This window comes from Camelina sativa, chromosome 5 (assembly GCF_000633955.1).
Source record: "Camelina sativa cultivar DH55 chromosome 5, Cs, whole genome shotgun sequence".
NCBI lineage: Eukaryota > Viridiplantae > Streptophyta > Magnoliopsida > Brassicales > Brassicaceae > Camelina > Camelina sativa.
In genome coordinates, this window is record NC_025689.1 from 4,232,923 (window position 1) to 4,257,427 (window position 24,505).

Sequence of the window (24,505 nt, forward strand, 5' to 3'; positions counted from 1 at the left end):
AAGCAGAGTCTTCCCTGATCAAAAGTCAACGCTCGTTGACCTCAAGCTCTCCGTCTCCGATCTCCCTATGCTCTCTTGCCACTACATCCAAAAAGGCTGTCTCTTCACGCGCCCCCACCTTCCACCGCACGCGCTTCTCGCTCACCTCAAACACTCCCTCTCCCTCACTCTCTCCCACTTCCCTCCTCTCGCCGGACGTCTCTCAACCTCCTCCTCCGGCCACGTTTTCCTCATCTGCAATGACGCCGGCGCCGATTTCGTCTCCGCCGAAGCTAAATCAGTCAAAGTCAGCGACGTTCTCGCCGGAATCGACGTTCCCGACGTGGTCAAAGAGTTTTTCACCTACGACAGAGCCGTCAGCTACGAGGGACATAACAGACCTATCCTCGCCGTTCAAGTGACGGAACTCATCGACGGCGTTTTCATCGGATGCTCCGTTAACCACGCCGTCACCGACGGAACCTCGCTCTGGAATTTCATAAACACCTTCGCGGAGGTTTCCAGAGGAGTCGAGAATGTGACACGTCAGCCTGATTTTACGCGGGAGTCTGTGCTAATCTCACCGGCTGTGCTCAAAGTCCCTCACGGTGGTCCTAAGGTGACGTTCGACGAGAACGCACCGTTGCGTGAACGGATTTTTAGTTTCAGTAAAGAATCGATTCAGGAGCTTAAAGCTGTGGTGAACAAGAAGTGGTTGACGGTTGATAACGGCGAAATTGACGGCGTCGAGTTGTTAGGGAAGCAAAGCAACGATAAACTTAACGGAAAAGAAAACGGTAAATTAACGGAAATGTTGGAGAGTTTGTTCGGTAGAAACGACGCCGTTTCCAAAACCGTCGAGGTTGAGATCTCGTCGTTTCAGTCTCTGTGTGCGTTGCTGTGGCGTGCGATCACCCGCGCGAGGAAGCATCCGAGTTCTAAAACGACAACGTTTCGTATGGCTGTGAACTGTCGCCACCGTTTGAGTCCTAAACTGAATCCTGAGTATTTCGGAAACGCGATTCAGAGCGTTCCGACGTTCGCGACGGCGGGAGAGGTTTTGTCTCGCGATCTTAGATGGTGCGCAGATCAGCTTAACCAGAGCGTCGCGGCTCATCAAGACGGGAGGATACGAAGCGTTGTGGCGGATTGGGAAGCGAATCCTAGGTGTTTTCCTCTTGGGAATGCCGACGGAGCTTCGGTTACGATGGGGAGCTCGCCGAGGTTTCCGATGTACGATAACGATTTCGGGTGGGGAAGACCCGTGGCGGTTAGAAGCGGACGGTCTAATAAGTTTGACGGGAAGATTTCGGCTTTTCCGGGGAGGGAAGGAAACGGGACTGTTGATTTAGAGGTTGTTTTGTCGCCGGAGACTATGGCTGGGATTGAATCTGACGGCGAGTTTATGCGATTCGTGACTAAAAATTATTAACGGAGTTTATCAAATAATAACGTTAACGGTTTGTCTCTGTTTTTTTTTTTCTTCTTCTTTGAAAACATAACGATTGTAATATATTTTTTTTTTTTTACCTCAAAAAACACCATATTTTATTACTCATGTTCGAATAGGTTGGTTTCAACAGCCAACAACTCTGGAACCTGATAGTCTACATGGGAAAAGAGTTCACCTCGTGCCCGAGCGCCCTTTGCAAGGCGGTCTGCACGGATGTTTACAGTTCTAGGAATATGTGAAATTGTAAACACTGAAAATTTATCTCTTAAACTAAAGAAAGTATCTAACTCCGTGGAAAAATTAGGCCATTCCTCAAACTCCTCAATTACTTTTGGGATACTCGCACAATCTGTCTCAAAATGAACTGACACTAATCCCAGCTGAAGAACAGATTCCATCGCCCATATTAGAGCTGCTAGCTCCGCATGAAGCACCGAAAGAAACTTCCTTGTGCATTTTAACCCGAAATGAGGGCCTGCACTAAGTAAAACAAAACCCACACCCGAGAAACGATCACTTTCATCCCAGGACGCATCTATTTGGCACTTGGTTTCGCCCAAGCACACATCTTCTACATCTGCCACATCCTCATAACTGACCTCCGAATCTTCATAAGCTTCCACTATCTGCGCCATCTTCCAAGCCATAGCCTCCGAAGAGGCGAGTTCGAGGGTATCCAAAGGGGTAATATCTTTACCATTAAACATCTTCTCATTTTTCGCCTTCCATAGATACCACAAGACCCAGGGAAAAATCGCTAGCTGTTCATCTGACACTCCTTGTTCTTTTGCTCGCCATAGTAGATGGTCTATATTTGTAAATAGAGAGGAACACGGGAACAAGCCCGGAGGGGAAGGGATGGAACAAAGAGCCCATACCTGTAACGCCGGAGGGCACTCAAAAAGAAGGTGGTTAATCGACTCCTCTTCTCCACATCTGGGACACGACTTGTCAGTCCCGCTATGTCTCTCCGCTAGCCTGCCATTCGCTGCCAGTGCTCCCGATAGTACCTGCCAGAGGAAATGTTTAATCTTTCTTGATATTTTAGCCTTCCAAACCTGCTTCTTCAGTGGTGTAATGCTTGGTTCGAGGACTTCCTGAATCCCTTGTGTAGCGAGAGCATAACCCGATCTGACCGAGTATTGGCCTGACTTCGTATAGCTCCAGACATAGTCATCGACTTTAAAGCTTTTACTCAGCTGGATACTAGTTATAAGAGGGATGTCCGAAGGGTCCACCAATTCATTAAGAGCTTCCAATTTCCAAGTCTTCGTGTCAAAGTCTATGAGATGGTTTACATAAAAATTTGGATCCCGGGGAACACCTCGGTCTTTTGCCGGTCGCGCTGGTACAGTTGGGATCCAATTGTCTGACCAAACCTTGATATGAAAACCTGAACGGACATTTTTCCTAAGACCTTGTAGCAGTAAATCCTTTGCTGCAAACATACTACGCCATCCAAACGATGGAGAACTCGCCTTTTTTACTTCCATGGGGTTTGAGTAGCGGAAGTAACGCCCCTTTAAAACCCTGCTTAGAAGAGAATCCGGGTACCGTAACAATCTCCAAAGCTGCTTGGCTAACAGAGCTAAGTTAAATTTCCTGAGATCTCAAAAACCCAGTCCTCCCTGGTCCAGCGGTACGCAGATTTTCTCCCAGGCTATCCAGTGAAGACCTTTATTGTTATTTTTTGTACTCCACCAAAAACGAGCGATAGCACCTCTAAGCTTATTAGTAATATGTTGAGGTAGCAGAAAGCAGGACATGACATAAGTCGGGAGTGCCTGTGCTACTGACTTAATCAACACTTCTCTACCGCCCTTAGAGAGAAACTTGGCAGACCATGTGTTGATCCGAGCATTTAACCTATCTTGAACAAAGGCGAATACCTGTTGCTTCGACCCACAAATGGTCTCTGGGAGACCAAGATACGATCCCATTCCTCCCTCCTTTGTAATTCCAATGGCTTGTTTCAGCTCTGCCTTTAAATTTTGGTCTACTCTGTTTCCAAACAGAATTGCGGATTTTTCTTTATTTAGCTGTTGGCCCGAGGCTGCACCATAACAATTGATAATCTTAAGAATCTCAGCACATTGCTGGATATCAGCTTTGCAAAAAAAGAGACTATCGTCTGCGAATAGCAAGTGAGATACAGGTGGGCTTCCTTGAGCTATTTTCAACCCTGTTATGCGTCCTTCATTCTCTGCTCCATGCAATTGTGCTATAAGTGCTTCAGTGCATAGAATAAACAGAAATGGAGAGAGCGGATCGCCTTGGCGTAATCCCCTTGAGGGAATTATATTTTCTTTTGCCTCTCCATTGATGAGTACCCTATACGACACAGAAGACACACAACACATAAGCAGTGAAATCCATTTCTCATCAAAGCCTAATTTTCTCAACAGTTGCTCCAAAAAAAGCCATTCAACGCGGTCGTAAGCCTTGCTCATATCTGTCTTTATAGCTACGAACTTCGACCGGCAAGTTGAATTCGTTCTTAGAGCGTGGAAGTTCTCTTGAGCAAGCAAGATGTTGTCTGTGATCAGCCGTCTAGCCACAAAGGCTGATTGTGTCTCCGAAATCAGCTTCGGGAGTGCCTTCCGCAGTCTATTGCATAAGACTTTGGAGATTATCTTGTAACTCACGTTGCAAAGACTGATAGGTCTAAATTCTCCCATGGCTCTAGGCCTCTCATTCTTGGGAATCAAACAAATGTTTGTCTCATTCAGTCTTGGATCAAAAGCTCTTGTCTCGAAAAACTCCTTGACCAACTTGATGATATCCGGCCCAATAGATTTCCAGAAGCGCTGATAAAAGAGGCTTGTCATCCCGTCAGGTGATTGTAATATTATTGTAACTTTGTAAGTTGACCCCTAAAATGTTTATGTTTGCTACATTACACTCTTACGATTACATAAAACACACGAACTGCTGCATTCATAAAACATCTTTTATACTATAAAGCACAAGTTACATGACCAGTAAAAATGTGCCACATAGGATTTGTTCATAATTTTTAGAGTTAAATAAAACTAGGAAAAATAAATATTCTCTGTTAAAAAAAAAACAAAAAACGTTACTTCCTCAGATTTTTTTTATTTTGTCTACATATTAGAAAAAATAAAATCTTAAAATCCCTAAATTTTCTCATATACTGTACCGCGATCTTTTAAACTGTTTTATCTTCTTCTACAAAATGAAAAATCAATTTCACGTTGTGACTCAAATTCTCAATTTTTTTCTGTCCTTTACTTTCTCTAGCTTTCCACTAAAATTTTTTGTATCATATTCATCGATTATAAATTGTATGAGAAAAACAATTGTAATTGATCCAAGCTTATTAGTCTCTATTACAAACGAGTAATATTTATTGTTCTTTCTTTTTACTTTGAAACTCATATATGTGAGTTTCATTACTTCTCTTTATTTCAGATTCATGGTTGAAGATTATTACTCTACATATATATGATTCAAGTACACCCCTATCAGTTTTCATCTACACATCTACAATAATATTCTTTTGGTGTCTCTAATATTTGTTTACTGTATAAGAAGAGCAGCTGTAAGTTTTTTTTTTATGTTTTTCATTATAAAACTCATTTCCATATTAGTTTTTTTTTTTTTTTTTTTTTAGCAAACCATGTTATCCTTTACTATGGTACTAATTAAATTAAAGAGACTGATTTATTATTGTCTCAAACAATGTACTAATAAATTAATATTTTCTTATCATTCTTACAGGTTACATTTTTGGTTAAGTCTTAAGTCTTAACATTTTGATTTTATAAACCAGTGATACATATCCCCGTCCATAGGACGGGTCATAATACTAGTGGAATATAAGCTACACTAAGTTATAAACCATGAACACCAAAAGAATCACAAAAGCAGTTACTAAGACTGTCTCCATCGAAGATTATCAGAGCATGTTCAATGGTAGATACTAAAAAAAAAGATACTCAAGTATGTTTTTAATTAAAAATATTTAGAAATAATAAAGTTAAAAACTTTTTTTAAAACTGTAAAATAGTATGCTACAATGGTAGATCATAATTTTGGGTTCTTAAAATTTTTAAAAACTGTAAAATGGTATACTATAACACAACTCAATAAAATTCAAATTAAAGCATTAGCTTAACATATAACCGATCTTCTCCAAGAACATAAACTGAATATTACAACATACACTAACAACGTTTTACTGTATCTTCTTGTTCATCCTTCGTCTCCACACCAAAGTAATTAATCTTCTTTATGTACCAGACTTAGGAAGCCAAACTTCATAATCAAGTTTATAAAAACAAAGAGAATCGATTATAATGACATCATCCACCAGGAATCGATTAACACTAGTAGTTCCCTAATTCAAAACATAAAGAGTGTTAAATCGATTAACACTAGTAGCAATCAACAAATGAAGTTTTGAGAGTTGATATATATGATACTTACAATCATTCCAGCGTCCGCATAGAGGTAGAAATCATTGTTCTTTGGGTGGCATATTTTGTTGTCAATGATTGTTCCTGCGGAATAACCAAAACCACCATGAGATTGAGATCATTCATGAGTCAAAAAAGGTTATAATAAAAGAATTATCAATCACCTGAAAAAACATTATCAGGATTCAAAGACATAAAGAATTTGGTATGATATGCTCTCGCTTTCTCTTATTCGAGCTGGTGTAGAAATCTACCAGCAACTCCCTGCAATCAACAAACAAAGTTACGTAAATACTTGAATAAGAATTAATGCAAGACTCAATATAAGCCACATCAGGAATTAGTATAAGTGCGTACTTGATAAGCCACCGTTGAACGAGCTCTTAGAGCATGTTTATCGGGGGTTCATAGAGGGGTTTATAGAGGGGTCGTTAGTATTTTGAAAGAAAAAATAATTCAGAAGAAAATAAAAAATCTAAAGGAGTCTCTTATATAGTATACCCAAATCTAATCTAAGAAACCATACGTGTCAGATTTCTATTGGTCAAACAGAATATTACAATTAATCTTTTTTCCATTTATGATTTGTATTTCTATTTTTAATATGCTTTTATGTTTTGTAGGTTTAAAAATTAATTAAATGCAATATTTTCAAATCAGTATTAAAATTAATCATTCTCTCTATTTATAAATTGCACTTCTATTGTAATATGTATTAATGTTTTTATTATGTTTTGTATGTTTGAAAATTAATTAAAATGCAATATTTTCTAATTTTATAAAATCTTAAATGTTTACACATTTATACCACTTCTATTCTATTTAAAATTTTTAAATTTTAAAAAACAGTTTTTTTTTCAAAAATAAGAGACCCAAAATAAGAATCTACCAATAAAAGAGAAAATTTTATCTAAGAAATCATGGGTTCTTATTTTCCAAATAGTATACAATTAATTCATAAAAAATTTAAGAACTCCCCTACTTAAAGACTACCGACAAACTTGGTCTTAGGAGTTTCAAAAGAGTTGTTTAAATTTTAAAATAAATTATATCAATGAAAATAAGCAAAATTTGTTAATGATCAATCCTTATGTTAGAGGTTTAATATATTTGTATATATTTTTTTTTAATATACTAGGTTTTGAACTCACATATCTTATATTTGTATAGGGTTTATTTGATATATTTTGATGAAAATTATATATGATTAATGATGGTAATAAAATACTATCTTATAAAAAAATTTAAATTAGTATTAAGGAAAAAAATTAAATTTCAGATACATAATTTTTAAAAATATAAAAATCAGTTGTGTTATAAAATAATATCTGATAAAAAAAAATCATAAATTTAACTCGACATCCAGGCGAGCTAAATCAAACTGATGACCTCACATATCTTAAACCATTTCTTTGACCACCAAAAAATGAAACAATTTTATAATCATGAATTTAACTCGTTTTTATATTTAATTGATCGATACCACCTATGTTTTCGTGTTTTTATTCAAGTTTTCTTATTTTTCATATTCTTTCTTGTCATTTTCATTGTCAAATTTTGTGGTAATTGTCATCGCTACTTTTACCTTCTGGTCGTTATACTCTTTTTCTTTTTCTTCCTCGTCAACTTCTTTACATTCTTCCACTGAAAAACTTTTTTTTTAGACTACCACACAAATTGTTAAACCATCAAACTCCAAGAACAAAATCATTTATTTCTCATAAAATTTCTGAAATTTAAGAAGACCAGCATAGTCAACACATGCACCCAATTATTGATAATTTCATCCATATACTTATTTGATTTTAGATCCACACGTTTAGAAACTTCTCAAACCAAAAATCCTTACTTGGTTTATAATATTTTAAAAATATAATAAAATATTCTAATAATTATTTATTTAATATAATTCATATGATATATAGAAATATAAGTACACTATAAAAACATATTAATCATAAATAAATAATATCAGTTATATTATATCATCAAATAATATCAGCCATATCATATTATGAAATAACTGTAACCGTATATAACCGTAACCGCTTGAACCAGAACTGTCTTTTTTAAATGTAACCGTTTATTAAACGGTTATGGTTAAGGTTAAACAAAATTTCTAATCATAACCAATGGTTAATAAACCGTAACCGTGACAACCGTAACTCTGGTCATGCCTATGTATAGCTAATAAAATATATGTGTTTGTCGTCCATCTTTCTTCTTTAAATCCCAAAACTTGACTCAAACATTAAATCAAGGTCTTGCGATGTCAATCCTTCTTCCTTAGACCTAAAAATAAAAAATTAATGAAAGAATATCAACTCATCTATAAAATCATATACAAAAATATGTTTTACAGCTCATAAGAAATAAAAAGCACAAACGTAGATAAATAAGATAATTTATGTTTTACATCAATATTTATAATATTTTAAACTTTTAAAAGGTTTCGAAAAATAAAATTTGAACCTTTTAAAAAGTTTCAATATTTATAATATTTTAAACTATTAAAATTTTAAAATTATAATATTTAAAAAGTTTCAATATTTATAATATTTTAACCTATTAAAATTTTAAAATTATAATATTTAAAAACTTTTAAAAAGCTAAGAACTTTTAAAAGTTTCAATATTTATAATATTTAAACTTTTTAAAAATTGAAATATTATAATTTTTTTTTGAAACTTTTTAAAGTTTTAATTTGATCAAATAAAAAACTTGATCAAGCCGAATAAAACTTTTAAACTTGGACGCCTTTCGTGCTCATTCGTTGTTGGAAGCATATTAATCTTATTTATATTGGTTCTGATCCATTGTCTAAAACTTTTCTAGCCGATGAGAAATATTGTGCATAGTTCTTTTATTTCCATAAATTTAAAATTTTCCTTTTTCTAAAAAATTCTGGAAATTTAAAAAATGTTAATGAATGACATGTCAAATCATGATAGGTTGTTTAAAATAATTCTTAATATAGAAAATTCTGGAAATTGTATAAAATGTTAATAAGTGATATGTCGAATCCCTATTAGATGTTTTAAAGCTTAAGTGGATAGCTTTAGGAACTTATAGCTTCTACTTTTATTATTATAGATTTATACAGACATAAAACTAGAAACATTATTATTTGATTGGTCATCAAAGTGATTTAGGGCATGTTCAAAAGTAGTTTCTCTTAAAAGTTATATTAAAATTGAAAAGTAATAATAAAGGAAAATAAAAAGTGAGAAACGTCTTTTCTTATAGAACCGTAAGAATCGATTTTTTGGATTGATGGTAATTTATAATAAGTTAATTTTCTTTGTTCAAATTTATTATTTAAATATACAATATTAAACGAAAATAATTTAAATATATTATTTTGAGCGATGAGCGTTGGTGGCCATGCAGATGGTCTTAGGTGCTCCACCAGTCTCGAGGCCCATATATATTTCGAGATAACCAACAGTAACGATATTTCCACTGGTGTCCAAATTCTCAAGTTTGACCTTACGGTTGACAGTAGCATTTGTTTTCATTGGCAATGCTGTGTTTGCTCTCCCAATGAAAAATCGGTCTGTGTCAGTTGCATTTACACTGAACAACTCTGCGTTGAGGAAGATGCAAAACCTCACGAAAATCAGGATGCAGCCCTGCGTTGAGGAAGATGCAAAACCTCACGAAATGATGCAGCCCTGCGTTGAGGAAGATGCAAAACCTCACGAAAATCAGGATCCCCGTTAGTTGTCACAATCTTTGTTTGGCGTGGATCATCTTCGTTTGTCCAAGCTATCACCTTGTAGTTGTATTTATTCTCACCACCGTCGCCAATCCCTGATGCTCCTACTACCATTACAAATAAGTCCATTTTTTTGGTTTGTTTCTTGATTTTTCTCTACACACAAGAAATATATACAATGTGTTTGAATATATATACAATGTTAGAGCAAAAAAAAAAGGAAAGAAAGAAGATCTACTTTCACAATAATCTTTAAAGTATAAGCTGTACTTAGATAAATCCTCTTATTATTGATGATGTGATTAGTTTGCTATTTAGAGAATTACTTAACTAAAAGTTATCATAACATATTTATAATAAGATTAAAAATATTAAAGAATTAGAGAATTATATCTTGGAAATAATGAGTAAATTTATTATTTTTGATTTTCATATCTTTTACAAAATAAATAATGTGGAAGTATGCATTTAAACTTAAATTTATTTTTTAAATGAATTGATGTGTAAACATGCGATTAGATCTTATATAACGAAATAACGTTATCTTTTGACAAGCTCTAAAAAGTTGTCATTTGGCATTCTCTTCTTGTGATGTGTCATTTTCTTTTTAATATTTTAGTGTATTTTTCAACTGACTTTATATGACACACATTATATTATTTATATATATAAATATATATATATATATATATATTTAAGACAAATTATAATTTGATATTATACATTATAAGATATGAATATATATAGATATATATATAAAATTATAATTTGTTTTGCTTGAAATTCCTATCATATATTTATTAGTCATAATAACTATTTATCTTTGAAAAATAATAAATGTATTTATTTATGAACCAACTCACATATTTTATTAAATGTCATATTGTATCACATATTTTGTACTTCTTATATTAATTTGATTAGATTGAAATTCCTATCATATATTTATAGTTATATTAACTAAAAAAATTAATACCCAAAAAAAGTAAAAATGTTCTTTTGGTGAACCTTCTCACATATTTAGTAAATTTCATATTCTGTCTTTCGTAACTCTCATATTAATAATCATATTCATCTTTAAGATACTAAATTTCATTTTTTTGAAATTATTTATTTCTGTTATATGTTGACACTTTTGTAACTTCCATAATGTTATTAATGTTGTAATAAATGATAATAACAATTATAAGCGAATCCTAACTATGTGTTTTTCTCTTGGGATTGCTGACGGAGCTTCAGTTACGATGGGGAGCTCGCCGAAGTTTCCGATGTACGATAACGATTTCGGGTGGGGAAGACCCGTGGCGGTTAGAAGCGGACGGTCGAATAAGTTTGACAGGAAGATTTCCGCTTTTCTCAGGAGGGAAGGAGGTGGTTCTATCGCCGAAGAATATGGCTGGGATTGAATATGACGGCGAGTTTATGCGATACATGACTAAAATTATTAACGGAGTTTATCAAATAATAACGTTAATGGTTTGTCTCTTTTTTTTTTTTTTCTTTAAAAACTTAATGATGTAATATTATTGTAACTTTGTAAGTTGACCCCTAAATTTTTTTTACGTTTGCTACATTACACTTTGAGTGGCGTTACAAAGTTTCCAATTTGATCTGTAAAAAATAACAAACTGCTGTATTCACCAGTTACAAATGTGTTACATAAACACCAAAATAATTACAAAAGCAAATACAAATGTAATGCATATAGATATATGCTTTATAATTTTTTTTTTTTTTTCGACTACCACTTTTTTTTTTATCAAACGATATGATTTATTAAATTATAAAAGCAAATACAAATGTAATGCATATAGATGTATGGTTTATTAAATTTTTTTTTGATCAAACAAAATGCTTTATAAATTTATGACATAAATTGTTATTTGAGATTTTGAATCCAAAAGCAACATTAGATTGGTCTTCAAATTGTCTGAAGACCCACCTTAACCAGTCTCGAGGCCAAGATATACTTCGAGATAACAAACAATAACGATATTCCCACTAGTGTCTAAATTCTCAAATCCGACCTTACGGTAGACAGTAGCATTTGTTTTCATGGGCAATGCTGTGTTTGCTCTCCCAATGAAAAATTGGTCTATGGCAGTTGCATTTAAACTGAACAACTCCAGATTAAGAAACGATGCAGCCTTGGGTTGAGGAAGATGCATAACTTCACGAAACTCAGGATCTCCGTTGGTTGTCACAATTTTTGTTTGACGTGGATCATCTTCGTTTGTCCAAGCTCTCACCATGTAGTTGTAATTCTCTTCTCACCACCATCGCCAATTGCTGGTGCTCCTACTACCGTTACAAATAAATCCATTATTTTCTTTGGTTTCATGGTTTTTTTATCTGCACAGAAGAAATATTGATGATGTGATTAGTTTGTTATTTAGAGAATTACTTAACCAAAACTTATTATAACATCTATTTATATTAAGTTTAAAAATGATACTATCTTGGAAATAATGATTATATTTATTATTTTTTTGATTTTCGTATCTGTTACAAAATAAATGATGTAAAAGTATACTATGCACTTAAACTTGATTTTATTTTTAAAAATGAATTAATAAATAATAAACCAATAGAATGCTAGTAAATCTCAACATCTCTCTTGAAAACTAAAGATAAAATATACACATCTTAATTGTGAGACTTTATGGCAATCTAATTAATTTTAAAACTCATTTAAAAAATGTGATTACATCAAACTTAACAATATCTCAAACTGTCAAGAGATGATGATTCTCTCTTTTGGATCATGGCCCAACACTTAGATGGGCTTTGAGTCTGTGAATGGAGCTTGGTCAAACTACACACACAGTATTCTGGTATAGAAAAGCATACTACGCAAAACCGAATCATACCATCACTTGTGAAAGTTTAAACCGACCACGGAACCAAATACATTAGTCGGAAGATATGCGAAGCGTTTCTCTCCTACATCATAATAATCGACCAAACACCGAACACGCAATTCAAGAAAAGAAACATATTAAAGAGCTTATCCCAAGCTAAACGACGTTGAGAGGGTACGGCAACGTAATAACACTCAAGTAACAGGGGTATATCAGTCAAATACAATCCTCAGACCACTCCTCAACGTCAACTTGCGTGTCTTCTTCTTTTTTTTTTCTTCGAATTGAACATCTCCGAAAAGAGAAAAACAAAAAAAATTACTCATCTGGGAGGATATGGAGAAGAAGCTTCACCTACATACAACATTAAAGCATTAACAACAATAGCAACTTAAAGCTTCTGTGATTCTTCTCCGTTTCGTCGCTTAATAATACTAGCGACGATTTCAATCCTTATCCTCTATAATTGAAACCAGGAAGGTAATTCTAGATTTAGCGATTTCGATTTATTTTTATTTGGTTGGCTTATAATTTGTTGTGTGGAATAGAGGAATCAACATGTCGGATGCTTTGATCAATGGATTGGCTGGAGCTGGTGGTGGGATCATTGCTCAGCTTCTCACTTATCCTCTTCAAACTGTACGATTCTTTTCGCTTACCGATTTTGTTTTCTTCTTCTAATTCTTCATTTCGTATTTGTTTGAAACGATTGTATCTGTTTAGGTAAATACGCGCCAACAAACGGAGCGGGATCTGAAAAGGGAGAAGAAGAAACTTGGAACTATCGAACACATGTGTCAGGTTTTTATTTTAATCTATCACTTCTTAATCTCAATCTCAGGATCAGAGATTGAGTTCTGAGTCTTTAGAGTAAAACGTAGTAAAAAGTGGAATTATGAGTCTTACTTTTTGTATGGCATGTTTTTGGATTGCTTTGATTTGTATTGAAGGTTGTCAAACAAGAGGGATGGGAGCGATTATACGGTGGTTTGGCGCCGTCTCTCGCTGGAACGGCTGCATCACAGGTATAATGATCTCTCAAACCACTTTGTGGTTTGAAGTTTAGAATGTAGGAATGTTTATTAATCCTTCTGTAAGCCTTTTGAGTTCTTTACTCACTCCTTTTGAATGAGACAGGGTGTGTACTACTACTTCTATCAAGTGTTTCGGAATCAAGCTGAAGCTGCAGCTCTTGCTAGAAGTAAGAAAGGGTTGGGTGACGGATCAGTTGGGATGTTTTCTTCACTTTTAGTGGCTGCCTTCGCTGGGTAAAACTGCTACTATCCTTTTATGTGAATTTTTCTATAAACTAGTCTGTTACAATGCGGATTTTCATTAGTTAGCAATGTAATTGATTTTATTAGTTTAGATTCAGAATAGTTCTTAGGTGCTTCAGTTCTTTCTCATACTCTTCACATTGGCTGTCTGGAGTGTAGGCTGTGAGTGAATGCTCGCCATGGTCACATTGCTAATGCATTCATGATATTATAGTGTCGTCTTGTTTAATGGAGCTTCTAGGTGGATGGTCTAACTTTTTACTGTCAGGTTTTACAGCCATTGCTGTTTTGTATTTTGATTGTGAACTTTCGTGGCATGTATAGTTCATTAATGTAATTTTTTATCCTATTACTTCGGATGGCTCATGTGATTTATGATAACACTTTCTCTGTGCAGATCTGTTAATGTTCTTATGACGAATCCAATTTGGGTGATTGTTACACGCATGCAGGTATAGATTGGCTTCATATATACACCACCATGAAGTGCTGCTTTAGGCTGCCCAGTCAATATCTCTGTATTTCAACTACATTTTTCTTTCGTCCGTGGTAGTTACAATCCTGATTCTTCTTGAATACTTGTATGCAATGCAGACCCACAGGAAAATGACAAAAGATCAAACAGCTGCCTCCGAGTCACCTTCTTCTGATGCAGAAGCTCTGGTTGCAGTTGAGCCGCGTCCATATGGAACCTTTAATACGGTATGAGGCAACTTCCCGTACTTAAAAACCAGAAGAAGCTGGCTAGAGTCATATCTGTTATTATGACTCAAATCAGGCTTCAGCTGATTGCAGTATAAGATTGAAACTGTGTAAACCTCTCAATTAAGATAGTTTCTGTGATATATGTTGAACAATGTCTCAGATTCGAGAGGTTTACGATGAAGCTGGAGTGACTGGCTTCTGGAAAGGTGTAATTCCAACACTGATCATGGTACGTGAGCTTATGATTTTAAAGCTTCTCTTATATTGTTTGTCTAGGTCCATTTTATTAATAGTTAGATGTGTGTGTGTGTTTTTAACCCACAGGTAAGTAATCCGTCAATGCAATTTATGTTGTACGAGACAATGTTAACCAAGCTGAAGAAAAAGCGTGCATTGAAGGGTAGCAACAACGTTACCGCTTTGGAGGTTCAGACTCTACCATTTTGCATTTGTTTCTTTTGAATTAATTGTTACTTGATCTCTAACTAACTATGACGGTTCTTTCTGTCTTTCATAGACATTTCTTCTTGGAGCTGTGGCTAAACTCGGAGCTACAGTCACAACTTATCCTCTCTTAGTTGTAAAGTCGCGACTTCAAGCCAAACAGGTCACAACAGGGGACAAAAGACACCAATACAAAGGTTATATCTCTCTTCTAAATTATACAAGATCATAAAAACTCATTTCTCAATCAAAGCTAAAGAGTTGTTGTGTTGGTTTTGAATCGCAGGAACGTTGGACGCAATCCTGAAAATGATTCGATACGAAGGGCTTTACGGGTTTTACAAGGGGATGAGCACAAAGATTGTGCAAAGCGTATTAGCTGCTGCGGTTCTATTCATGATCAAGGAAGAGCTTGTGAAAGGAGCTAAGTTGTTGCTCTCAAACGCGACCACTAGCAAAATCAAGTCCAAGCCTTCTTGAATTAAAAAAACGCTTTCCAACTAGCATTTTTAGATATATAAGATTGAAATAAATAAAAATAGATCAAATCTCCAGTAGTTTCTTGATTAAATTATAACACTATTGGGATTGTCGTGCATTTCCATAATGATTGCAATTGAGTATTGTATTTTCTGCAAGATTACTGGATTTGACGGTTTTATACATTTTAAGTTTCTTAGTAATGAAATCTCAATAAATGTTGTATTTTATTGTTTGGTGATTTTTCAACAAAGTCATATCCATATGGGTGGATTTAAAACTTAAAATAGTCAAATATATGAATCAAAGGTTTAGTTTGTTGACAAATTGTTTTTTGAATATTGTTATAGTTGACTTGACTATATAAATACGAAATTAGAATGTGACACTTGTGAAGCCCAAAAGAAGGCCCAACACGAAACGATGTCGTAATAAGCTAGTTTTGACTGAAAACGTCTTCGAGCTTCATCCATTATATCGTCATCTTCCTCGTCGAACCCAAAAACAACAGTCTCTTCTAGTCTCCTGCGCTCGTGAAAAAATCTCACACTCTGCGTTCGAATTTTCGCAGAAGACTAGAGATCTGATATTATTTCGATCGGATCTATCCACCATGGAAGAGAAGAAGGCAGAAACGACGAACAAGAACGTTAAGAAGGCCAATCTATTGGACCACCACTCAATCAAGCACATCCTCGACGAATCCGTATCCGATGTAAGAATTGTCTTAGGTTTTCCTTTTTTTGTTTCTCTGTGTATATGATCTGTGAATTTGATGGTCTTCCTTTGATTGCGTAGATCGTTACGAGCCGTGGTTACAAGGAGGATGTGAGGTTGAGCAACCTCAAACTGATTTTGGGAACGGTTATCATCGTTGTTGCTCTTTTTGCTCAGTTCTACAACAAGAAGTTCCCTGAGAACAGGGACTTTTTGATTGGATGCATCGCATTATATCCTTTTTTTTCTCGAATTCTATTTGATGCTTTCTGCTTGATTCTGATTTGGTTTCTCCTTACGGTTTCTAGTGGTTAAGATGGAAGTTAAGAATTTTTATGGCTTCTAGATAACTGTAATGTGTGTTTTGACATCTCTCTGTGCTTAGCTTTAGACTGTGAATATCTAAATTATGCCCATAGGCTCGATACATGTCTTGTATTTGGATAAGATGTTTGGTCCTTGACTATTTTGGCACGTATGTGGTGTTGAATGCGGTGTTGCAGCTGATTCTGTACACTAAGGAGAAGAATGCCATTTTGTTCACATATCCTCCTGAGGTTTGTTCCTCTGACTGTTGTGAATTGATATTTCATTTACAAGTTTCGTGGTTTTAGGCTACATTCATGTTTTGTCTGTGATGCAACAATTGTAGTTCTGTGATATAGATAGGTGCATAATATACATATTTCCCCTGTTCTCTTATTTTTTCACTGGAACGGTGGAACCATGTTTTGAATTCTGGTGTCAAACTTTTACATTCCTTCTGTTTTGTGACAACTTAGAATTGTGCTTCTGCTAGTCTGACATGCTATGCAAAGTTTGCATATCGTGAGACACCTTTTTTTAGTTATTATTTTCATATTTCTTTTGTTGTTGCATTTAAGCTCTAGGAAGATCTACATTTTCCTTTCAATATAATGTTCAATTAGCTTAAGTCTTTTGCTATTGAAAAAAACAGTTAAACAAAAGTATTTCTTGGTATCGTTGGTGTTTGCAATTGGTGCTGTCGTGTTTCTTGATACTTAATTGCTCAACTACTGGATTGTAAATTAGTTGGTTTTCTTTCCCATTCTCACCAGCTTGAAGAAAGTACTCCTCTGATTTAGTTAGTATCCGAGAGGCTGACATATATCCAAACTTTTCATTTTATACTCATCTGGTTAGGTCTAGAACATGCAACAATCAGAGCTCCGACATTTAATCTTACTGAATTGATACGGTATCTTGGTTAGTAGGGTTGATTCATCATCTTGTTATGTACTAAACTGATCAGGATCCGAATTATATATATGCACATTTCCATTTGTATTGATACGGTTCAAACACGATTTGTTTAGCTCAATCATCTGCTGCTACTCTTATTAGAAGTCATTAAGTTCTGGTGGTTTATATGCAGGGATCATTCACCAGCACTGGCTTGGTTGTATCTTCAAAGTTGCCCAGATTCTCTGATCAGTACACTCTCACCATCGACAGTGCTGATCCAAAATCAATCTCAGCTGGGAAGTCAGTTCAGCTCACCAAGAGTGTCACCCAATGGTCTCCATCTCTCTCTTTCTCTCCCTTTCTCTCTCGGAATTTTCTTTCAGTTGCTCATGCCATAAACTCGAGCCTCATTACATGTTTTTTGGGTGGTGTTTTCAGGTTCACGAAAGAGGGAGTTCTGGTTGAAGGTTTATTCTGGAAAGACGTGGAAGCACTAATCAAGAACTATGCAGAAGAAGAACCAAAGAAGAAGAAATGATAATCTCTTGGCGAAATATATTTATATATGTTGTTAAAAATTCCCCAGTGTTGCGTTTTAGGGCATCTCCATTGGGAGACTTTAATTTTGAGACTCTTATATTTTTTTATAATTAAAAAGTATACCTTTACAAAATAAGAAGTTTTTGTTGTTGAATAAAATTATATTCCTCCATTGGTAGACTCTTATTGGGGTTCTTATTTAAAAAATATATTTTTTAAATATAATTAATTTAAGTAGAGTAATTAGTTTAAATATTTAAACTATTAAGATTTTAATAAAGTGGAAAATTATTGCATAACATACAAAACAGAAAAGCATATTAAAATAGAAGTAGAAATCACAAATGGGGAAAAAGATTAGTTGTAATCTTAATTTGTGCCGAACTTTTGCCAAATATTCTCAACCAAATCATCCTTCAATTGTTGATGTATTTTGTTATTACGAATTTCCTTCCGCTTGCTCAGCATGGTCATCAAATTATTGACATTTGAAGATATATCAGTTGAAGTTGTGGAGTCCACTTGTGATGTTCTGTTTGCTTCCACTCGTGCGAATTCTGCTGAATCAAACTGTGTGTAATGATCTCGTTCGTCTTCTACTATCATATTGTGAAGTATGATACACGCTCTCATTATCTTTCCAATTGTTCCCTTATCATGGATAAGAGCCGGGTTTTTGACTATGGCGAAGCGAGCTTGCAAGACTCCAAAAGTACGCTCGACATCTTTACGGACAGCTTCTTGCCATGTAGCAAACAAGGATGCCTTTGGATCTGCTGGAATCTGAATAGATTGGATAAAAGTGGCCCATTTCGGATAAATACCATCGGTGAGATAGTAAGCCAAATTATACTCCCGACCGTTGACAAAGATCACATTAATGCAGGCCTTGTTGGTCATACGCACAAACCAAAAACATGCGTTCAAATATATGGCTGTGTATATATGTATGTGCATTTATGTGAAAGAAAGAGAGACTTTACGGTTGTGACGGTCCCATGAAGCCAGGTCGATCAGAACCATCACCAAATGGGAAAGAGCGAGGATCACCAGGCCCTGCGACCAAACACAATCAGTTTAACAAATTATAATCAAGTAAGCGGTTAAAACATCTCGTTTCTCAAAGAGAACTACATGTACCACAAGTCAAAACCTTGTTCACTTAAATAGACTAACAAAATCAGTAGACTCTGTGACACATTACTTCAGTGTGTTTTAAAGCATATACAAAATAAACTATACGAATGAGCAAATCTATGTTTACTACGCCAATAGAGTTAAGTGACACTGCAAGCTACGAACAGCTTATGAGCAATCAAAAATTCTAAGTGCTTGACAAAGAAATCACCTGGACTGGGTTCTCGAAGAAACAGGTTTGGGTTTTGCATCAACCTTATCAACAATTCCACTCTGCAAATCACTCACAACTTGTCCAAATCAGCGTAGTTCCCCTCGTTGCTGTCCTGAGCATAATCCTCAACTCTGCACACAAAAAAACCAGAAAAGTTTACTATCCTCTCAATATTTTCTCAAAAATAAATCACAATCGATCAATTCACTAACCTCAATTCATCTTCATTCATGGCTAATTTCGTTAATCCTAATAAAAATCATGTCTTCGAACACAAAACAAAAGAGATATTGAAGAACCCTAATTTTCGAAATTCCAAAAACCTAATATCAAAATCGTTATAAAACAAGAATTCAAACAAATAGAAACATGAAATTACCATCAGATGGAGATTGGTTCATCAAATTCTCGATTACCAGTGAAGGAAAGGCTTTGATTTGGTGGAAAAAAAATCTCAACGATATTTTGTCTTTGTGAAAGAAGGTGTCGTGAAAGAGATGGGAAGAAGAAAGAGAAAGAAGGGAAAAAAATAAAAAAAAATTGTTTTTTTTCTATAAAAAAAAAAACCAATCATCAGTGCACACGTAGTAATAAGAGTTGATCTCAAAACTTACTAATTAAGAGGCAACTCTTATGTTTTTATCAATTTTGATTTATTTTTTGTCCCAAAAGAATAAGAGTCTTGGCTAAATACTTGCTAAAGTCTTCCAATGGACTTGCTCTAAGAGTACTAAATCGATGGTGACTTTTGTTTAGAGGTGAAACTAAGAAGAGTATTCAGGATTTTTTAATAACCAAATTTTCGAATTGATCTGAGATTTTATGATCACCATCATTGGACAATAATAAAAAGCTTATTTCAGTTAGTAAAAGCAAATGGCTCACAGCAAGTGTATATGCTTGTACCTTTGTCCATACATAAATACAAGTCAAATGCTATAACATAAACAACTCAGAATTCCGATACAAATGCTTAATAGATTTACTGATTTTTTAGCATGGACATTGGAAAATATTCGACCCTATAAACGAACTAGACGTAGAATGTCACCTCCAGTCAACCCAAATTACCACCATACATATATGTTTGTTTTACTTTTACATAAGTATCGAAAAGCACATAAACAAACTAGACGTAGAGTGTCTTTTCCGGTCTTCCGATCATATCCGATACAACCCAAATTACCGCCATACATACTTGTTTATATTAAATAAATATCGAAAAGCACATAATGCATAAGTTGTTCACTTTTGTCGTCGACAAGACCACCTAAGACGTCAGGACCGCGTACCGTGGTCTAGCAGATTCATTGCGAATCTTCATCTCAAGGTCCATAAAGCTCTTGGCCTTCATGTCATACGTTTTTAACATTTGCAGAACGTGTCTCGCATCTACTTTTGATGCTTTAGCTATCTCCTTCAACCGTTCCAAGCTCATTTGCTTTAACTTGTTTGGTTTATCAAGCTCTGCCAAACACAAGGAATATTACTACAACAGCAAGAAAAGAAAAAAAACAAAAAGAAAAAGAAACAAAGCGTTGATCGACAATAACTTATAATACCTTCATCTGTCATGGAATCCATTATTATCGTGTACCGCCTAAACTTCTCGATGTCTAGCTTCGAATAGTGTCTTGTATGGAAAAACAACTACAGAGAATATGGAAGAAGCTTACAAGTTACAAGTGTCTTGTATTTGGGAAAAAAACAAGAGTTGGGGCTGAGAGAGATGAAAGTACCTGTCTATCCAATCCTGATTCTCGCCTATAATGGTTATACATTAATCTCAAAGTATACTCCAGGGGTTTATCCCAAGGGCTGTCTGCCAAAAAAAAGTGGACCAATCATGAGTGTACATGCATACTCTCATCAAATGATAAAACCAAGGAGGAGAGGAAAGAATTTGCTTAACCCAAGAGACGCCTGACAAAAGGTTCAGCTTCAAATGCTTCAAACTCCTCACACTTGTCTCCCGTTTCAGTTAATATCATGGGACACTTTGCTGCTGCAACACTTGAAAACATGAAAATAAAGAGAGAAATATATCAGATGAAGAGCACTTGAGGAAAATGAAAAAGAAGAAAAATCTTGTAAAAATGCTCTGATTAATTTACGTACGCGCTGATAGCACCACATGCTTGAGAGTTGCCGTGTATATTAGTAACAATGATAACTCCAAGAGTGAAACTTTGTTTGAATGCTTGAGCTTGGTCAAATGCAGCTTGACCAATACTGCTATCCATGACATATATAACAAGATCTGGATTCTGTAATAATAGACCAAAATTAAAGCCTTATGTGAGCTTATTTATTAGCTACCATCATCGAGTACAACAAGGAAAATTAGAAGAAGAAAAAAAAGACAGACCATTGATTGGGATAATAGGCGCATTTCTTCAAACAATGTAGAATATTGTCGATGGCGGTCACTGGTGTCTACAATTACAAGGTCACGCTTGTCGTTCTTGAACTTTGCAATTCCTTCAGCGGCAAGTTCTGCAGGATCTGCCGTGTAACTACAAAAATAAACCAACCAACCAAACTAAATCGGATAAAAAGATAGATAAAAAGAGAGAATTTGATATTTGTGGTGGTACCTTCCGTAAACCGGAACCTCATCTTTGGCAGCCTTGTTGAGCCGGAGAAAAGCATTGGTGCTGAAAGTATTAGCACAGACTAAAGCTGGCCTGAATCCCTTCTTCCGGTGGTAACGAGCATACTTGGCACACGTTTTGGTCTTTCCAACACCTACAGCCCCCCCAAATCAATCACACCATATTATTATATAATACTCAAAAGACTCAAAAAAAAAAAACAGAGAACCTCGTAATCCGATGAACATGACTATGATAGATTCACGCTTTTCCCGAAAGAGTGCAGGCTTTCCCGGATCAAGCTTACTAACGAGCTCAGTTAAGATAATCTGAAATCAAGAAATCAAGAAATCAAGAAATCAAACCCTTACGGATGAAAGAAAAAAGAATCAATCTTTTTGATCACCTCGTGGATTTGTTTGGCTTTGTTGGACGACGCGGCAGGGAGATTGATAATGTCCTGGCATTTTCTCTCCATCACAGTCACGGCCGAACTAGGAAAATTTGCGTCAAGCAGAGCGCATGTGATCTCCTTCAAGCATCTATTAAGCATCATCAAATAATCCATCTTGCTTGTTTCACCCATCATCTCTTCAGATGACCGGCCTAGCCGACTTCTCATTGCCATCTTTCTTGTTTCACCCATCATCTCTTCAAATGACCGGCCTAGCCTACCTCTCACTTCCGCCAACGCCATCGACTCAAAAAAAATTTAGGCATTCTCGGTCNGACTTTTACTTAATTAGAATTTACTTAGAAGTTCAAATACGTATAGATTATACTTTCCTAGTTTTCTTTTTCTTTTTCTTTTTGCTAATGGACCGAAAGCTCATGGAAAATATTGAGGACGCGTTGGCTCCATGCACTACTAGCTTGTACTGGTGTACACTTGCACCATTCCTTTTTTTTTTTGGTATGGACCGTTTCTTAATTCTTGGACTGTGTGCATATTAATATGAACAAGTTTAATATTCAAAATAGAGTGAAGTTAGACAAAACAAATAGTAAAGAAAATTCTGGTTTCTGGTTTGGTGATTATTATATATTGATCATGTATTCTTGTTTAAGGATTATGTATATGATCATGTCTACACGTAAGGTGCAAGTACAACTACTAGCTAATAAGTCTTCACCACGTTATATACGCATTGTGACCATACATATATATATATATAAATATATATATATATATATATATATATATATATATATATATATATATGTTGTTAAAAAAACTCCCAGTGTTGCGTTTTAGAATACTAAATCGATGGTGACTTTTGTTTAGAGATGAAACTAATATTACCCTCATAAGAGGCGTATTCAGGATTTGCTTATAACCAAATTTTCGAATTTTATTACAATCATTTGGACAATAATAAAAAGCTTATCTCAGTTAGTAAAAGCAAACACAGCAAGTGTATATGCTTTTGTCATTTAGTTATTTGTACATTTGTCCATACATGAATACAAGTCAAATGCTATAACATAAACAACTCAGAATTCCGATACAAATGCTTAATAGATTTTACTGATTTTTTAGCATGAACATTGGAAAATATTCGACCCTATAAACAAACTAGACGTAGAGTGTTACTTCCAGTCAACCCAAATTACCGCCATACATATTTTTTTATTTTACATAAATATCGAAAAGCACATAATGCATAATTTGTTCCCTTTGTCCACACAGAAAATAATAATAATCTATTAACAAAGATTAATAATCCACACAGATTAATACGCCTCGACAGACAGACAGACACGATTGGCATGTTTATGGGCCTTGTCGATATACTTGGCCCATTACCTGTAACCACCGGTCAATTTTTGTTTTAATTATTAGTGCACACTACCGGATCTTCTTAAATTATGGGAAAAGGGTCTATTATTTCTTTCACCCTCAACAATCCCAACAGTACGTTTTCATATATTACAAAACAAATCAACTGTGTGTGTGTGTATTTCAAAATGAGCAATCAAAAATTTTAAAATAACCTACTTGAACTTTAATTATTGTGCTTTAATCAAAATTGATTGTTGATTATACTAACTGGATGGCCAATGACCAATTATAGTGTCTGTATTTTTCTTAACTTGTTTTCCATACTGCATATTTTGTGAAAAAAAAAAAACTATTTTTGATGTCTGCAGTACGACTACTTTTTTGTTGGTAGGAGACCAATAAATGGTGGAAAAAATAAATATACTCCGTAATCAGAGCCGTACCTACGTGAGGCAAAAAGAAACTCTCGCCTACGGCCAAAATTTTTAAAAAAATTATAGATGCTAGTATATCTTCTAATCTATTGTAATTAATTAGCTAGAATCTCACTTTTATATTGAAAAAACCTGGTATTGAAAAAATTTCAACACTGTCTCCGGCTTCCACATCTCTAGGCATGGCTTTGTCCGTAATAATATATACTTCAATAAATGTTAGAAACAGTAGCCTTAATGATCCAACGAAATAAATACCCCAATATGTAAACATTTCATTTGCCCCCAACCCCCAACATTTTTTTTTTGTTGTTGTCCCCCTCCGTCTATTTTGTAACGATATACTTGGCCCATAACCTTCCATTGGACATGACTAACGAAGAGTACTCAACACTATGTTTTCAGTGGCTAATTGCAGGTTTTTATGCGGGCAGGTTAGTATAAATTATCTGATTTTTCATAAATCGCTTTGTTTTCTTTTTATTTTTGGTTAAGAAAACGACATTGACTCTCTTCTCTGCATG

General features: G+C 34.9%; 7 protein-coding genes, 1 long non-coding RNA gene and 1 pseudogene across 10 annotated transcripts in view; 3 read left to right on the forward strand and 6 right to left on the reverse strand.

Annotated features, from left to right (window-relative positions):
• LOC104788862 (uncharacterized acetyltransferase At3g50280-like) overlaps positions 1-1,537 on the forward strand; it is an 8,784-nt gene extending 7,247 nt beyond the window's left edge. The window contains exon 2 of the mRNA XM_010514641.2: positions 7-1,537. Within this exon, the coding sequence (XP_010512943.1) occupies positions 7-1,411 (1,405 nt within the window). The 3' untranslated portion in view covers positions 1,412-1,537. The remainder of the gene's footprint in view (positions 1-6) is intronic.
• LOC104788863 lies at positions 1,531-4,260 on the reverse strand. Its single transcript, XM_010514642.1, has 2 exons — positions 3,134-4,260; positions 1,531-3,034 (listed from the first exon to the last, which is right to left on the reverse strand). The coding sequence occupies exons 1-2, from the start codon at positions 4,258-4,260 to the stop codon at positions 1,531-1,533; spliced, it is 2,631 nt and encodes an 876-aa protein (XP_010512944.1).
• Positions 5,554-9,718, reverse strand: LOC104788865. Its single transcript, XM_010514643.1, has 5 exons — positions 9,537-9,718; positions 9,281-9,471; positions 5,882-5,955; positions 5,693-5,792; positions 5,554-5,600 (listed from the first exon to the last, which is right to left on the reverse strand). Exons 1-5 carry the CDS (start codon positions 9,716-9,718, stop codon positions 5,554-5,556), a joined length of 594 nt encoding a protein of 197 aa, XP_010512945.1.
• On the reverse strand, positions 11,533-11,954 carry LOC104785423 (annotated as a pseudogene).
• LOC104785424 (peroxisomal nicotinamide adenine dinucleotide carrier) lies at positions 12,598-15,555 on the forward strand. Its single transcript, XM_010510636.2, has 11 exons — positions 12,598-12,930; positions 12,999-13,089; positions 13,174-13,251; positions 13,401-13,475; positions 13,588-13,718; positions 14,125-14,179; positions 14,322-14,429; positions 14,593-14,661; positions 14,757-14,858; positions 14,950-15,073; positions 15,163-15,555. The coding sequence occupies exons 2-11, from the start codon at positions 13,009-13,011 to the stop codon at positions 15,354-15,356; spliced, it is 1,017 nt and encodes a 338-aa protein (XP_010508938.1). The 5' UTR covers positions 12,598-12,930; positions 12,999-13,008; the 3' UTR covers positions 15,357-15,555.
• On the forward strand, positions 15,811-18,056 carry LOC104785426 (probable signal peptidase complex subunit 2). Its single transcript, XM_010510637.1, has 5 exons — positions 15,811-16,071; positions 16,155-16,306; positions 16,549-16,630; positions 17,470-17,612; positions 17,718-18,056. Exons 1-5 carry the CDS (start codon positions 15,970-15,972, stop codon positions 17,815-17,817), a joined length of 579 nt encoding a protein of 192 aa, XP_010508939.1. The 5' UTR covers positions 15,811-15,969; the 3' UTR covers positions 17,818-18,056.
• LOC104785425 lies at positions 18,063-19,686 on the reverse strand. 3 transcript variants are annotated; one of them, XR_767355.2, is made up of 4 exons: positions 19,550-19,686; positions 19,383-19,435; positions 19,168-19,301; positions 18,063-18,875 (listed from the first exon to the last, which is right to left on the reverse strand). It is a non-coding gene; the product is annotated as an uncharacterized LOC104785425 (long non-coding RNA). The 3 variants fall into 3 exon arrangements; XR_767354.1 differs by having other exon boundaries at positions 19,383-19,470; XR_767356.2 differs by lacking the exon at positions 19,383-19,435 and having other exon boundaries at positions 19,550-19,685.
• On the reverse strand, positions 20,338-20,980 carry LOC109133012 (signal recognition particle 54 kDa protein 1-like). The gene is made up of 3 exons (XM_019245543.1): positions 20,910-20,980; positions 20,733-20,820; positions 20,338-20,637 (listed from the first exon to the last, which is right to left on the reverse strand). Exons 1-3 carry the CDS (start codon positions 20,949-20,951, stop codon positions 20,441-20,443), a joined length of 327 nt encoding a protein of 108 aa, XP_019101088.1. The 5' UTR covers positions 20,952-20,980; the 3' UTR covers positions 20,338-20,440.
• Positions 21,078-22,461, reverse strand: LOC104785427 (signal recognition particle 54 kDa protein 3-like). The gene is made up of 6 exons (XM_019245192.1): positions 22,171-22,461; positions 21,994-22,093; positions 21,768-21,918; positions 21,539-21,686; positions 21,289-21,437; positions 21,078-21,183 (listed from the first exon to the last, which is right to left on the reverse strand). The coding sequence occupies exons 1-6, from the start codon at positions 22,459-22,461 to the stop codon at positions 21,078-21,080; spliced, it is 945 nt and encodes a 314-aa protein (XP_019100737.1).